General features: G+C 44.3%; 1 protein-coding gene and 1 pseudogene across 3 annotated transcripts in view; both read right to left on the bottom strand.

Moving 5' to 3' along the window:
- Positions 1-15,037, bottom strand: part of ARHGEF28 (Rho guanine nucleotide exchange factor 28) — a 362,811-nt gene that overhangs the window by 189,532 nt on the left and 158,242 nt on the right. For all 3 annotated transcript variants that reach the window (XR_008629316.1, XM_055132605.1, XM_055132609.1), the window contains 3 exons: positions 8,738-8,921; positions 6,418-6,598; positions 1,647-1,719 (listed from right to left, as the gene is read on the bottom strand). Coding sequence is in view for 2 of the 3 variants with exons in the window: in XM_055132605.1 (XP_054988580.1) it covers positions 1,647-1,719; positions 6,418-6,598; positions 8,738-8,921 (438 nt within the window). In the remaining variant the exon portion in view is untranslated. The remainder of the gene's footprint in view (positions 1-1,646; positions 1,720-6,417; positions 6,599-8,737; positions 8,922-15,037) is intronic.
- Positions 160-273, bottom strand: LOC129401102 (U2 spliceosomal RNA; annotated as a pseudogene).

Genomic DNA, 15,037 nt, shown 5'->3' with positions numbered 1-15,037 from the left:
CACTGTTTTGATTATTACAGTCTTATAATATAGTTTGAAGTTGGAGAAAGAGAAGTTTCCCATCTTTTTTTAATCCTAGAATTGCATTGTTTATTTGTGTGTATGTGTTTGGGGGAGAGGGTGATATTACTCCATATAAATTTCAACAGTGCTTGATTTATATCGTTTAAAGAATATTATGAATATATTATCCTTTGATAGAGGACATATCAGCTATTAAAATGATAATAAAAGATACTACACTTGATCTTAGCCAAAAGGCTGAGTAGGGATCTGATCAAATCTTATCTTTTTATGGTAACAGATACTTTATAATTCTCCTTTGCTATCCTTAAATTAAATAAATAGATAATATACCCACCAAGTATAACCCAATCCTCACGTATATTTTCAAAAATAAATTATTATGTGCTCTAAAATATGAAACAAAAGAGAATAACTGATAAAAAGATAACATGTATTTCAACATGCAAAAGTTTTGCCCAGGCTACACTAAAGACATATCAAATACTTGTAATTACTGGATTTGGGTACAAAAATAACCCATTTTTGACAAAAGTACCATATTATTCACCCTTAATAAAAATTCATATTTTTCCTAGGATGTACTAACAGATGAGACTGATTTGTACATCAAAAAAGGGGAAAGAACCAGGGCCAGAGCAATAGAACAATGGGTAAGGCATTTGCCTTGCATATAGCCAACTTGGGTTCAATCTCTGACTGTCAGGAGTCACTCCCGAGTGGAGAGCAAAGAGTAGCCCCTAAATACCACCAGGTAAGCCCCAAACTCAAAAATGGCAGGGGGTGGAAAGAGCCTGAATTCAACTAGAGATTCCTATGCAGTTAAACTTCATATTGGAGCTTTACAGTATAATATTCTTGGGTTAAATACAAGTGTGGCATCAATGCAATCCCTTATATTATGACATAGAACAGACCAATGACAATTTGCTATAGAAACAGACCTCCTGGGTCCAGGGAAACAGTGCTGGCATTAGGGCACATGCCTTGTGTGCAGCTGGCCTGGGTTCCATCCCCAGCACCAAACAGCTCCAGAGCATCCCTGGGTGCTGCCAGGTGCATCCTGGGAAGCCTGTGAGCACTGCCCAGTTGGGGTGGCCAGGGGAATTCCTGGAATCACAGTGTCGGCATAGCACCACATCATTGAACTGCTGATCCAATTGACCAAGAACTGCCAGAAATGGTTTCCTGGACCCCTGAGCACTGCTTGAGTGCTTCCCTGGCCCCAAGACAGAGAAATAGATTTCTGTGACAGACTGCCACCACTAGAGGATGCATGCATTCCATCTCTGAGCCTATCAGCATGGCAAGATGATGGGTCACTGGAGTTAGGGGTAGTCTGTACTCTGAAAAGCATCTAATATTCCCCCCCAATACCACCCCTCTCTCTACACCCAGGGGGTTCTCCTGGTGACATAAAACACCTTTGCTAGCCCCTGGAAGACTCCCTAACACAGCTCAGTGTCAGAAATTTGCAAATGGGGAAAAGTTAAGAAAAAGCAATAAATGAAGGACCGGCTGAACAAACCAAACTTGCTCTGCTCCCTCCTCACCCATGTCAACGAGCTCATCACTACCCCATTCTGCATTCACCCCACATGGAGAAGGAATATAGGTAGTACCTTCTTCAGTTTCTGCAGCACTGGAAGGCATGGCTGATAGTTTCTCGAATCTGGCTTCTTGTTCTCCAAGAGCCTGAGAAAGGAAGAAGATAAAAATCACTGAAATCATTGAAATGATTGGAAGCTCCCAAGGTGCAACCGAGAGATGGAAATAACCAACACAAACTTGAGACAAGTCAGAGCCTGGCCCGGAGAGCTAGAGAATGAAAGAAAGGGGTGCATAAAGTGGTTGGGAGCACACACAGGCAGCCCCCCAGGATGTCTGCAGGATCCTGGAGGCCTGAGGCAAACTGCTGCTAACTCTTCACTGCTGACCTAGGTCATGACTTCCAGAACATTCTCTGAAAGATAATGCATGAACCGCCAAAAAACAACAGAGCAGAAGCTGTTGGACCTGGAAAGAAGGATTGTTGTTTCATGCATTATGCATATGTCCACCTAAACAAGCCCACACCCACACACTAGGGCACAGGGACCTCCGGGCCCAGTGGAGTGACAGGGAAAGAACAGGGGACGAACCCAGGATAAGTGAGCTCAGCTGAGTGCCTGGGCGCTGCTGTGGCTGTCGCTGGCCGAGACTGGGCCCTGCTCTCTTGGAGCTGTCGGTATTTTCCTTTCCAATGAATGTTCCCACAGACAGTGAAAAAGTGCAGAAACACAGAATTATGTGTGGATGTGCCAACGGGTCAAAAAGCCCAAGACTGTGCGGGCACATGTTCCAAAACAAATTCTTGGGCAGGCAGGCAGCCCTACCAACAGGCACAGACCCCTGAGCCCCGCCCGGCCGCCCTGGGATGCAGCTCAGTGTCTCCAGGCCTGGCTCTGAACTCCTCCAGAACAACATCCTGAGGCCAGAGCAAAGAGAACAAGAAAATATACACAAATTTACCCCAAGCACAAAGGGTCAAGGCAAGTCGCGCCTGGTCCTCTGCAGTCAGGGGCTGTTAACTCCCCTGACCTGCACCTATGTACCCAGCCCAGCCCCCGGACTGAGTGGAACAGACTGGGAGGGTGCTGAGGAGATGGTCTCGGGAGAGGGTGGAGATGAACGGGGTTCACTGTGAGAGTTTAAGGCTAAAGATAAAAACCTCACATGTTCACTTGGGGTGAACCTTAACCCCAAACTCTCAAGTCTTCATCCTTTGATGAAGTCAATGGGCAAGCTACTGTGGAAAGGGGCTCAGGTGGTGCTGGTTTCTGATTCTAAAACAAAACTTGAAAAAAAAATTTGGTTTTGGGGGTTTGTTCGTTTGTTTGTTTTTTGTCCATAAGATCCAAAAAGGACTGGAGTGATAGTGCAGCAGGTAGGGCGTTTGCCTTGCACACGGCCAACCCGGATTAGATTCCTCCGTCCTTCTCAGAGAGCCCAGCAAGCTACCGAAAGTATCTCGCCCGCACGGCAGAGCCTGGCAAGCTACCCGTCATGTATTCCATATGCCAAAAACAGTAACAACAAGTCTCACAGTGGAGACGTTACTGGTGCCCGCTCGAGCAAATCAATGAGCAACAGGATGACAGTGATACAGTGAAGATCAAAAAAACCTTAATTTTTACTCCAATGAGTAATTTCAGATGCGAGTTAAATTTGATGAACTTCAGATGAACTTAAATTTCAGAGTTATTTTATTCATTTAGTCCGGTTCTAGAACCAAATTATGAGCACAGGAATTAGCAGAAAAGGCTTTGTGATGAGGAAATAACTGAAAGATGAAAAGATCAAGTTCAGGGGTCAGGCATGTAGTTTAATGGTAGAGCACACACCTAACTGCGTAAGGCCCTGGGTTTGATCCCCAATCAGAAGATCGAGCTAAGATTTCACCTATAGTTTCCTAGCATCTCTTTTAAATTGGGGTGTTTGGTGCCAATTTGTCCTTTTAAATGGACAGCATTCATTGCAAGATATGGCTCCACCAGTATAGCTGTGACCTCATGGAATAGCACAAAATCTTTATAACCCAACAAGTATTGGTTCTGATTGGGAGTCCCTGAATAACACCTGCATAGGGCAAAGCAAACTTGGATTTCTGCTGCAAGATTTTGTTCTAAAAGTATGTGAATAACTGAGCAAAGTGAGATGAAAGATGCTTCTATAAGGGGCTGGAGCGATAGCACAGAGGGTAGGGCATTGCCTTGCATACAGCCAACCTGGGTTCGAATCCCAGCATCTCATGTGATCCCCTGAGCACCTCCAGGAGTAATTCCTGAGTACAGAACCAGGAGGAACCCCTGTGCACTGCTGGGTGTGACTCAAAAAGTGAGAGAAAGAAAGAAAGAAAGAAAGAAAGAAAGAAAGAAAGAAAGAAAGAAAGAAAGAAAGAAAGAAAGAAAGAAAGAAAGAAAGAAAGAAAGAAAGAAAGAAAGAAAGAAAGAAAGAAAGAAAGAAAGAAAGAAAGAAAGAAAGAAAGAAAGAAAGAAAGAAAGATGCTTCTATAAGACTGAGGGTGGGCTGTGATTTTCTGAGAATAACTTAGTCCCTTGGTCACGATCCAGAGCATTTCTCAACTATGGGGACCCCAGAATATTCCAATAGGAACCACAGGTGAAAACTCACATAAACTAAATACTAGTCACAGGATAAGACTAGCATATCAAGTAGTGGGACAGGGCGGGCACAGGTAAAAAACAATGTCAGATGGGGCCATGACTGAGAAACACAGGTCTACAGTATCTGTTCTCAAGCTTTCTATACGTGCAGCTCTGGAATGCAGAGTTGTGTCTGAAAACAAATGGACTAAGCTGCAAAATAAATATAACCTTTTGTTCTTTATGATTGGGCTGGAGTGAGTCACACCCAGCAGTGTTTGGGGCTTACTAATAGCTCTGTGCTCCAGGATCACTCTTGGCGGGCTTGGAGGAGCACTCCGTGTGTTGCCGGGGCTAGAACTCAGATCACCACATGCAAAGCAAGTGTCCTGCAAACTGTACTATTGCTCCAGTTCCAATAAACAGAACCTTTTAAAGACTTTAACTTTGTTGTATTCGCAAATCCTACCCTTTGCTACCCCAAACTATAAAGTTTTAGTGTAGACAATCTTTAAGAGAATCACACTTTGCTCATTTTGGAAAATAATTATCTAACCTATCAAGAAGCACCACAGAAAATGTCTAATTTGAGAATATTATAACTGCCAGCAACTCGGCTTGATGCCCTTGGATGGCCTAAGGAAACTGGGTTCTTTTCTCCCTCCTAGTCTCCCTGCTTATTACCGGGCCACAGAGGGTAGAAAGAGATGGGCTAGAACAGGAAACACAAGGCCATTCCATCTGAACTGATTTCTTCAGCAAGTGCTTTTCACAACATGAAAACTCCCGTGAAGCAGGAGTACACCCTCATTTGGACTCTGTTATTGTGCAGCCCACTGTGATCAATTATGTAGGCATCTAAATATACTCACCTGGAATCTCCCGCAAGGTTGTCAGTTTCATTTCAAATACTGCAGAGAAACCACAAAGGACCCCACCTAGGGAGCCACAGGGTTTGCTAATGGAGTGAGCAGTCAATCATTCTGTGGTGGCACAGGAGATGCCCTCTCCTTCCTGGGGGACTGGGGAGGGATCTGGCACCAGTCACGTGCTGCCTAGCATTGGCAGACAGGGGTGCTTCTCAGGACACACTCCTCTCTGGGCTCTACTGCGGGAGCAGGAGGTGGAGCCTGCTGGCGAGAGCTGCCAAGCCAGGCCAAGACTCCGTGGCAGGAAACGCACCCATGAAGGCCTGAGCGTGAACCACAGGGATGGCTGGAGGCATTAGCATCTTGAAAGAACAAGTCTCCTGAAGCACAAAGAGGAAGTGCTATTGTGCAGAAAACTCAACCCTGAACGTCCTTAAAAACTAAAGGCTACCAGAGGCAGTTCAGTTAAGGCAGGACCTTAAGATGGATGTGCTAAGAGCTCAAGAGGTCTGGAGAGGAAACTCCTCACACCTCTGATCATAGTTACCCAGGAGGAACTCCATAAAAGCCTTTTTGATTTTTTGCAAAATTATATTTCATTTAAAATAGTCTTTCTAGTCTTTCAGGTTCTACAAAAAAGAAAAGTAACAACACTGAAGATAAAATACTTAAAAGCTTCAGAAGGAGCTGTCATGCTCGTATGCCTTTGGACTATGGTCGGGGTCAGGGCTAGGGGGGGAGACCTGTTTTCAATGGTAAGTCCCCATTCTAGAACATTCCATATGCTGGGACCAACATGTAACTACACCTAAACCACAGGGAAAGCCCAGAAATAGATGTCATACATATAAAATAACCCGCCAGTTTATGTGATTTACATATAAATTGTAATAGAAGCAGGGGCTAGAGTGATACTATAGTCGGTAGGGCTTGCCTTGCACACGGCCAACCCGGGTTAAATTCCCGGCATCCCACATGGTCCTCCGAGCCCACCAGCATGATCCCTGAGTGCAGAACCTGGAGAAAGTCCTGAGCACAGCTGAGAGTGGCCCCAAACGAAACCAAAAAAATTATAATGGAAGCAATGAATTCATAGAATATATCCAGCATCAGACTATCAAAACCCCCAACACTGGTAGGATTAGCTCGCAAGAAATAAACAAGATTACACAAATTCCTATGTTTACTGTCAAGACAAATTTTTGAGCATCTTCATGCTGCTAACATAAGTTTCCAAGTCTATGTCCCCCGAGATTGCATTGGGTGGGTGGGGAGTGCCAACCCCCTCCCCAAAATCCTCACTGTTCCCAAAATAACAATTTGCTGTCTGTGCTCCAGAGGGGTGAGTTATTGCATCCCCAGCATAGCTGAGCACCAACCTTGGTGAGAAAGGCTCTATCCCAGAAGTATTTCCTGAAGAGTTTAATGTCTCCCTCCAACAGGTGCTCGGACGTGTGGTTCAGCGTGAGGGTGAGTGTCTCTGACGAGTGGACGTACTGCAGGAAGACATCTTCGCGGAGCTGCACTCGGGAGAAGCCAGGGGAGCACTGGCCCTGGAAACTGAACCATACAAACCAAAAAATCAAACCTTCTCACAGCTCCTGAGTCCCCCCACCCCAGCCCTGGCTTGCCGATCCTCTCATCGACCCTGCAAACAAGCAAGCAAAATAGACCTCAAAGGCTACCGTACTGACACCTAAGATCATGTAACCGCATCCTAATGAAGTCTTCTTCCTTTTCCTACCCGGAGAGCTGTGGAATCAAAAGCCATTCACACACACTATCGACTTCAAAGATTTCCATAGCTAATGAACCAATACTGATTCTTAAACACAGTCCTTTACCTTGATATTCTGTTCTCCTTTGATTAAAAAAAAAAAAAAGAATGACTGGCTTTAATGGGGCCGCTTGCGGGAGAACCAATTAGCTGGCAGCCTACGGTTTATGATGTGGTCACAGTGGAAAACAGACCTGCTCTCCAGGGAGCATGGTGAGGTTTGGATGTTACAAACAAGTGAGATATACACAACACGCTGGCTCACTGCTGCAAATCATTCCCTCGTGCGAATTAAAACACACGTGAATTTTTGTTTGGTTTTGGTCTTGAGCCACACCCAGTGATGGTCGGGGCCTCCTCCTGGCTCTGCATCAGGGATTACTCCTGGCGGTGCACCGGGGATCATGTGGAGCGCTGGGGATCAAACCCAGGTCAGCAGCATGTAGGGCAAGCACCCTACCTGCTCTGCTGTCACCCTAGCCCAAACACACGTGAATATTCTGTTCCTATTCTGTCATATTCTGTTCTTGAATACACTTGCAAACAGAGAACAACAGTCTCAAGCCAAATTCTTGAATGGAACTTATTTTTCGGTTGTCTTGGCTAAGAGCAATTACTCACTTTATGAGCTGTGTGTGAGCTTAATGTCAGGTCACACCAGGCTGGGTGACTCACAGGGTGACACCAGCAAGAGCAAGTCCCCGGGAGGGAGACAGGAGACGCTAGTGCTGCCAGAAGCAGCCACCTCAGCCCCACAAGGCTTCCCGCAGACGCCTCACTTTACTAATCGGGTCTTGGCCTCATCCCTCTTTGTCCGGGAGCTTGTTTTGTTACTGAGTGTGTACTTTAGCAAAGAGAGGGTCTACCTCATTAGCTAAATGTTATCTTCATCATAAGGAACAGCAAAAAGATATCCGCAAAAAGCACTTGTACTCTCTGGCTTTTACTATTATAATTTAGGCAACATGTTTACAACAGAAATCATAGGACACAATAGGAGTGCTCTCAACTCAGGGCCTTCTCTCCAAACTCCGAACACTAATTATTGGCAGGTGCTCCAGAATCTTCCAGAAAATAGTCTATGCTAGTGACAAGTCACTGAGCCTGTGCTTAAAGATGAAGAGAGAAACTAGAAGCTCTACCAGATAGTGAGGATTTAGCTTTTATCCACCAATGGATTTACTAAGCATTGAACTTTAAAAAACAAATAATATCTTCTGGGTTTGGAGACAACTACGCACACAAAGTTATCAAAGAAAATGTCACCCTCCTGGTTACTGATTTCATACAGTGTTAAAGAAAGTGGTGCTGCCTCCCTTAAAACTTAGGGAAGTATGGGGCTGGAATGACAGCACAGCGTGTAGGGCATTTGCCTTGCATGTGGCCAACCCAGGTTCGATCCCCAGCATCCCATATGGTCCCCTGAGCACCGCCAGGAGTAATTCCTGATTCCTGAGAGCAGAGCTAGGAGTAACCCCTGTGCATCGCTGGGTGTGACCCAAAAAGAAAAAAATAAATAAATAAAATAAAACTTAGGAAAGTAGAGTTGTGTTTCCACACAAAAAGACAAGATTCTGTGTAAAGGGTTGGTTGCTGGTTATTTTCCCAAACAAGGAAAAAATAACAGGAAGTTTAGCTTCTAGTCCAATATCTACCTGTGTACCATATAACAATAATTAATTAAATCCAATTCCATGAATAAAATTTTTAAATGTTAATTAAGTCATACCCAGCAACAATATACTGATATTTAGTATTTACATAGCACTTTGAAAATTTTAATGTACCTTTCCAATTTCTTTTTCATCATATGAGAGCTAATGGTAAAGCATAAACCAACATTAGTTTGTGTTTTAGCTCTACTTTTCTATAATGCTTGGAAGGCTTTATGGAAGCAATTAAGGGAAAACTGCCAAACTCACTTTGTGATGTCTTCGAACAGCTCAGTGTGTCCGCCATGGACAGCTAAGTCTACTGGCGTGGCGCCCTCTTCATTGGGTAGATCCAAGGCCTGCACCCCCCCAGGTAGACACAGTAGGAACTGGGAAAGCTTGGCCAGGCCCCATCTCACTGCGAGGTGGAGAAGAGACTCTCTGTGTAGAGAAACTGGAGAGAAAGAAAAACATGGTATTAGTTTCCCTGTTTACAAAGTTGGCCTCTTAAACTTGACCAGTGACCATGCATTTGGACAGAAGAATCAGGAGGAACCTGGAGCCTGGAAGAGAGTTCAGGTGGTAGAACACCTGGTCGAGTTCATCCAAGGCACCTGATGGCCTCCTCACCACACACTTTCCCCAGCAGTAGTGGAAATAAACCTGGTAGTCCCTTGTGCTATTGGATTTTATAAGTTTTTCCTTCTTTTTAAAAAATTTTTATTCTTTAAATAAGACACCATGATTTGCAAAGTTATTTGACTGTTGGGCACAATATTCCAGCACTAATCCCACCACCGGTGTCAACTCCCCTCCACCAAATGTCCCAAAGTTCTTTCCCACACCCACACCCTTGCCCTCCCCCCTCCCCCCACCTGCCTCTTCTACAGGCATGTTTTAAAGTTCTTTTGTTGTGGTTTGGATCTCCTGCCTTTACTGTTAGTGATTCTGCTGCTTAGCTATATTGTTGGGAATTTAGGATTAAGATAGACAGGAGGAGCGAAAGGCAGGATGTGCAGAAAACGGGAACCTGATATCGGGAAAGCAGAGCAGGCACTGGGAGGAGAGCCATGGTGCCCACAGGCTCTGTGACTGCTCTGTCTCTGCTCTTCCTCCCGCAAGAAACATCCCTTTTGAGATAAGCCCATTATTAAGATGTTTGTCTGATATATTGAGGCCCTCAGGTGTGCAAAAGTTTAGCTAAGATGGAATAGCTAGGCAATAATCCAAAGAATGTTGTTGTTCTTCTTCTAATGAATCCTGATTCAAGGCAATAGGTACCACACTAGTGAAAGTCAGTTGGGGCTCTCAGTCCATGAGGCTATTATCACCACTCCCAACTCCAGGCTTTTGTCTCTTATTTCTGTTTTATTGTCTTAATCCCCCATGGTGTCCCTATGGTGAATTAAGAAAAAACATTTGAAAAGAAGAGAAAAGAGAAAGAAAAGAAAAGAAAAGAAAAGAAAAGAAAAGAAAAGAAAAGAAAAGAAAAGAAAAGAAAAGAAAAGAAAAGAAAAGAAAGGGCTGGAGTGACAGCACAGCAGGTAGGGCATTTGCCTTGCACGAGGCGGACCCAGATTCAAATCCCAGCATCCCATATGGTCCCCTGAGCACCTCCAGGAGTAATTCCTGAGTGCAGAGCCAGGAGTAACCCCTGAGCATCGCCGGGTGTGACCCAAAAAGCAAAAAAAAAGAAAAAACAGCCCCTATTGGGGATGGTTTCTGACAATATATAGCTATGTGACTCTTCTAAATCACTTATGTACCCAAGATCCTGGACCCCTGCACCCCTTTACTTCCTGTCTGCTCTTCTTACTTCCCACCTTGATTTCTTTCTTTCCTCTAATCCAAATGCATCATTATTATAGATGTGAAAAAGCCAAGGAGTTTGCGGACTACCCGCACTATGGCACATTTTCACACCACCCTTTCTTCACTCCAGACAGTGAAGCCATCCCAGGGAAAACCAGCACTGGGAAAGAGATCATCCTTTGGAAACACACAGTATCCACTTCCCACTGAAGGCCGCACTGTGACACAGGTAGGGCAGGCTCTGGAAGCCCAAGATGCAAGATGGTGAAGGAACCACCACTTCCACTCCATGTTCTCAGAGCTAATCCCTATTGATGAGAAGCTGCCACAGAAATAGGTTTGCTTCCCAAATCCAGAAAACAGGAGACTCTGAGGTCCCTGGGATGAGTCAGTGAGGTCTTCTATTTCAAACAAGCAAATGAGCCCTCATCCATCACTCATCTGTGACACAGCACAGACCCTCCAGTGAAGTACCATCTGAAATGCCAAAACATCCCAAACAGACTGTGCCCCCCTGGCAGGCATCTGTGTAATATACTGGATATCTTCTACAGAGCCCTGCTGGGGCAAGAGCCTTGTCTCAGGGGCAGGGAATATGGGAGATTTGTGCAACGAACTGGATCAAAATTCCAGTACCAGTGTAGCTCTGTAGGACCCTGAGAAATGTCAAATGGGGTTGACCCTGGGGGTCCGCACTATTGCATCACAGAAATATCTGACCTGGCTCACTATGACCAGGAATAACTCCTGAAACTCCACAGCATTGCTTAAGAGACCTCGGGCTCCTACCAAAGATGAGCCATATTGATTATTAAAGAACTCACCTTTGATTATTTTATCTTTTTGTTTTGATTTTCGTTTGCAGGCCACACTCAGCTAAACTCAGGATTTAGTCTTAGCTCTATACTCAGGTGTCACTTCTGATGGGGCTCAGGGGATCATACAGGAGGCCAGGGATGCAACCGGGGTCTGCCACATGTAAGAAAAGTGCTCTACTCACTGAACTATCTATCTGGCCCCTCATTATTTTATCTTAAAGTCTTCAACTCTTAGTCTCACTTTATTCAAGAGTTGGGTTTCTATTCAACAGACTCCTAATATGGGATTTCTTTTTCCTTCTTAAATTGTGATCAGATAAGAAGACACGCAGATACACAGACATGTTCCCAATGTGCTTGACACCTCGAGGCTGCACTTGGTGAGAGCTTCTAAGACACTGACACCAACCTGAGTCTGCTGAGAAAGTTCCCAGTGTTTATAGGACAGCTTCCTTCTAAGAAAACTGCACCCAAAAGGGAACACCTATACTACCTGTGTTATCTCCTTGAACAAATGAACAAACAAAAACCCACTTTTTTGAGGAAGGTATGGGGTACTACACCCAGCAGTGCTCAGTGACTACTCCTGACTCTGTACTCATGAGACAGCAATGCTCCAGAAACCATAAGTGGTACCAGGAGTTCGAGCCAGGATCACAGCCATCACTAGAGCCACATGCAAAGGCAAGTGTCTCACCGTCTCACTCTTTATCTAGGGCTTCTGGTGTTCTTGCTTTAAAACAATAACACTGGCGAAGGCATATGTGGTGTGAACGGCTCAGCGGGCACTCACTACAGGCCTTGCTCTCCACAGCTTCTGTCCACAGCAGAGATCGCCGCCTTCAACCAGATGGACCATGGAAGTGTGGTGCCAGGGCTTTTTCTACCCCAGAGGGCAGCCCATACTGGCCTACCACCAGCCCTCTGCTGGCCCCGGCCTGGCTCCATCCTCACACGTGTTTCACAGGAGAGGCTGGCAAACCTGGGGCCGAATCACTTACTGTTGACACACTCCTTCCCTCCCTCTCCCAGATTCTACCCACTTCCTGCCAAGCTGGAACACAGGCTTTCTGATGTTTGAAGAAAACAAAACACTAACCAAACGATTTCAAGACAGCTTTCACTTTTAAGTGTTTGCAGCACAGAATCAGGCAAACAGCTTGAAACAGGAAACATCGGTGACATAGATAAATAATTCTGCTTGTGATAGAGTTTCAGATTCTTAACAGCAGTTAAGAAAACAAGCTGTAGAAGGGGTCATACAATTTGGTAGAGGTGGCAGTGTCTAGGTGAAAAAAATTTTTTTCTAGCAGATAAATATTTCTCTTCCTGTTTAGTTGGTGCCCAGGATCATTTGAACTAATGTAACTAAACCAGAATTACAAATAATTGCTCTAAAGGCAAACATTAAAAGGCGCGACCTACAACATCCTGGATGAGATCACCCCAATTAAAAAGAACCTGAGCAGACTGAGTCTTCTATCAACAGTGCCCCCGATGCACAAAGGGAGGCTCTGCTACCCCCAGAAAGAGGCTCAAAGTCTGTGCCCAAGACTCTGCCATGCCTCAGCTTCTCTACCTGGAAATTGAGCTGCCCCATGAAACACCCAAGATTCCTACAAGCATTTGTCCTGCCCTGGTCCACTGGTGATCATAAGTGCACGAAAGGCAGCACATCCCGCACTTTCCAAGGTCTCTGCAACCTGAAACAGGGAGGGCCAGACACTTTGGTGGCTGCCAAAGAAACAATTTTAGGGACAGCTCAATCCGAATTCCAACCATTGGCATCGCAGCACAAAACCTGAATTGCACCTTCAAACTAGCAGAAGATTCAGGTTGGGGGATTGAAAAATAAATAGACAAGCCCTGAAGGACTCAAACACTGCTGGAGAACATGTAAACCAGTACAGTCGCTTGGCAAACACAGTGGTACCATCTAATAACCGTGAAGACACACCAGAGCAGATCTCCTACTATACACACCTGTTGTACTTGTGTGTCCCTGTGTCACATGCAGCATAATATGTAAAATGGCCAATAACAGAACTAATCTTAATGTCCATCCACAACAGAATAGATTATTGCAATCAGACCAGGAAAATCACACTAATAGTCTAATGATAACAATGAATCGCAAACCACAAAAGAAATGAAGAAATATTATTTTGAGACAAGAATATCAAAAAGAACATACAGAGTGTGTTTCAATTAAGATAAAGTTCTAAAAAGTGAAAATAACACCATATAGGGGGCTGGAGTGATAGTACAGTGGGTAGGGCGTTTGTCTTGCACGCTGCCAACCTGGGTTCAATTCCCAGCATCCCAAATGATCCCCCCAGTACCACCAGGAGTAATTCCTGAGTGTAGAGCCAGGAGTAACCCCCAAGCATTGCCATGTGTGACCCAAAAAGCAAAAAAAGAAAAAAAGGAGGAAAAAAGAAAATAACACCATATAGAGATACATATGAGGCAAAACTAAGAGGAAAGTCAATATGGCAATCACTAGCAATGTCAACATAAATACTACTGGAAGGTAAAGGGGATGTGTCTGAGGCAGGTGGAGAGTGTAGGAACTTTTGAGGTCCGAAAACCATTACAGAAATTTGCATTATAATATTATATTATAACTGGGATGCGCTTGATTGATTGATTTTTTTTTTTTTTGGTTTTTGGATCACACCTGGCGATGCACAGGGGTTACTCCTGGCTCTGCACTCAGGAATTACTCCTGGTGGTGCTCAGGGGACCATATGGGATGCTGGGATTTGAACCCGGGTCGGCCGCGTGCAAGGCAAACGCCCTACCCGCTATGCTATCACTCCAGCCCCTTGATTGATTTTTAATCTCATGTAAGTAGCTTATATTTTATTTTACCTTTACTTGTACTCACTCAGCTGAAACAATGGAAAGTCTTTATCAAAACTCAAAGATGGTTTAGATGTTGTACTATACAGCTGACTCCAGGTGCATCCCTGACATCAAAGAAGACTGCTGAACACCCCCACTTGGCTGCAAGAGCACAGAGCCTGGCGTGGTCCAAAAACCAAACCAAACCAAACCATCATCAAAGATGGGGACTAGAAAGACAGTACAGAGGTAAAGATTCTGGCCTTGCATGTGGCTAACCCAGGTTCAATCCCCAGGACCTCATGGTTCCCTAAGGATTGCTGGGTACAGCCCTGGAGTTCCTGAGCGCCACCAGAAGGGACCTAGGCTGTGGCTCAATGGTAGGATTCGTGCTTTTTCCCCAAGCACAGCAGGGGTTGGGAGTGATCTAATTACTGACCTTCACACAACTCAGAAATCTGGGGACATTATGAAGACAATTAGCAAGTGTGGGAATTGATACATGATATTAAGGCTTGAGATGCAACACTGTACAGTGCCAAAGGGAACTGACTGAAGCATTAAGGATGACAGTCGGGCACTTTCAAAGATGTAGCTTTGGGCAAACCACTTAATGCTCAAGTTTCAAGCTGCTTGATCTGTAAAAAAAAAGTGCTATCCGCCCAGCCCACTACCCAGGGCTGTCAAGGAAATGGGATGGAAATGACCTGTGGGACAAGGCTCCCAAGAACTACCAGGCTAATAGTGGTAGAATTCACTAATCATGCACATTTATCTGATTATATATATTATATATACACATGTGTATCTATAGATACATTAGATATATACAATTCTCAAGTAACTATTTAGTAACTAGTATATATACAAATTATATACTTTATATATTTATATATTTTATTTAGTATGTTTTATTCTTTTATATATACTAAATATTTAGATATACAGATATAATATATTATGTTATGTATTGTGTTTTTATATATTATATATTATATAATAATTGTATATAATATATCATATCTGTCAAAAACAGTAACAACAAGTCTCACAATGGGGTTGTTACTGGTGCCCGCTTAAGCAAATTGATGAG

Source organism: Sorex araneus, chromosome 1, assembly GCF_027595985.1.
Source record: "Sorex araneus isolate mSorAra2 chromosome 1, mSorAra2.pri, whole genome shotgun sequence".
NCBI classification, from domain to species: Eukaryota; Metazoa; Chordata; class Mammalia; order Eulipotyphla; family Soricidae; genus Sorex; species Sorex araneus.
This window is presented reverse-complemented; position numbering and strand designations above follow the sequence as displayed.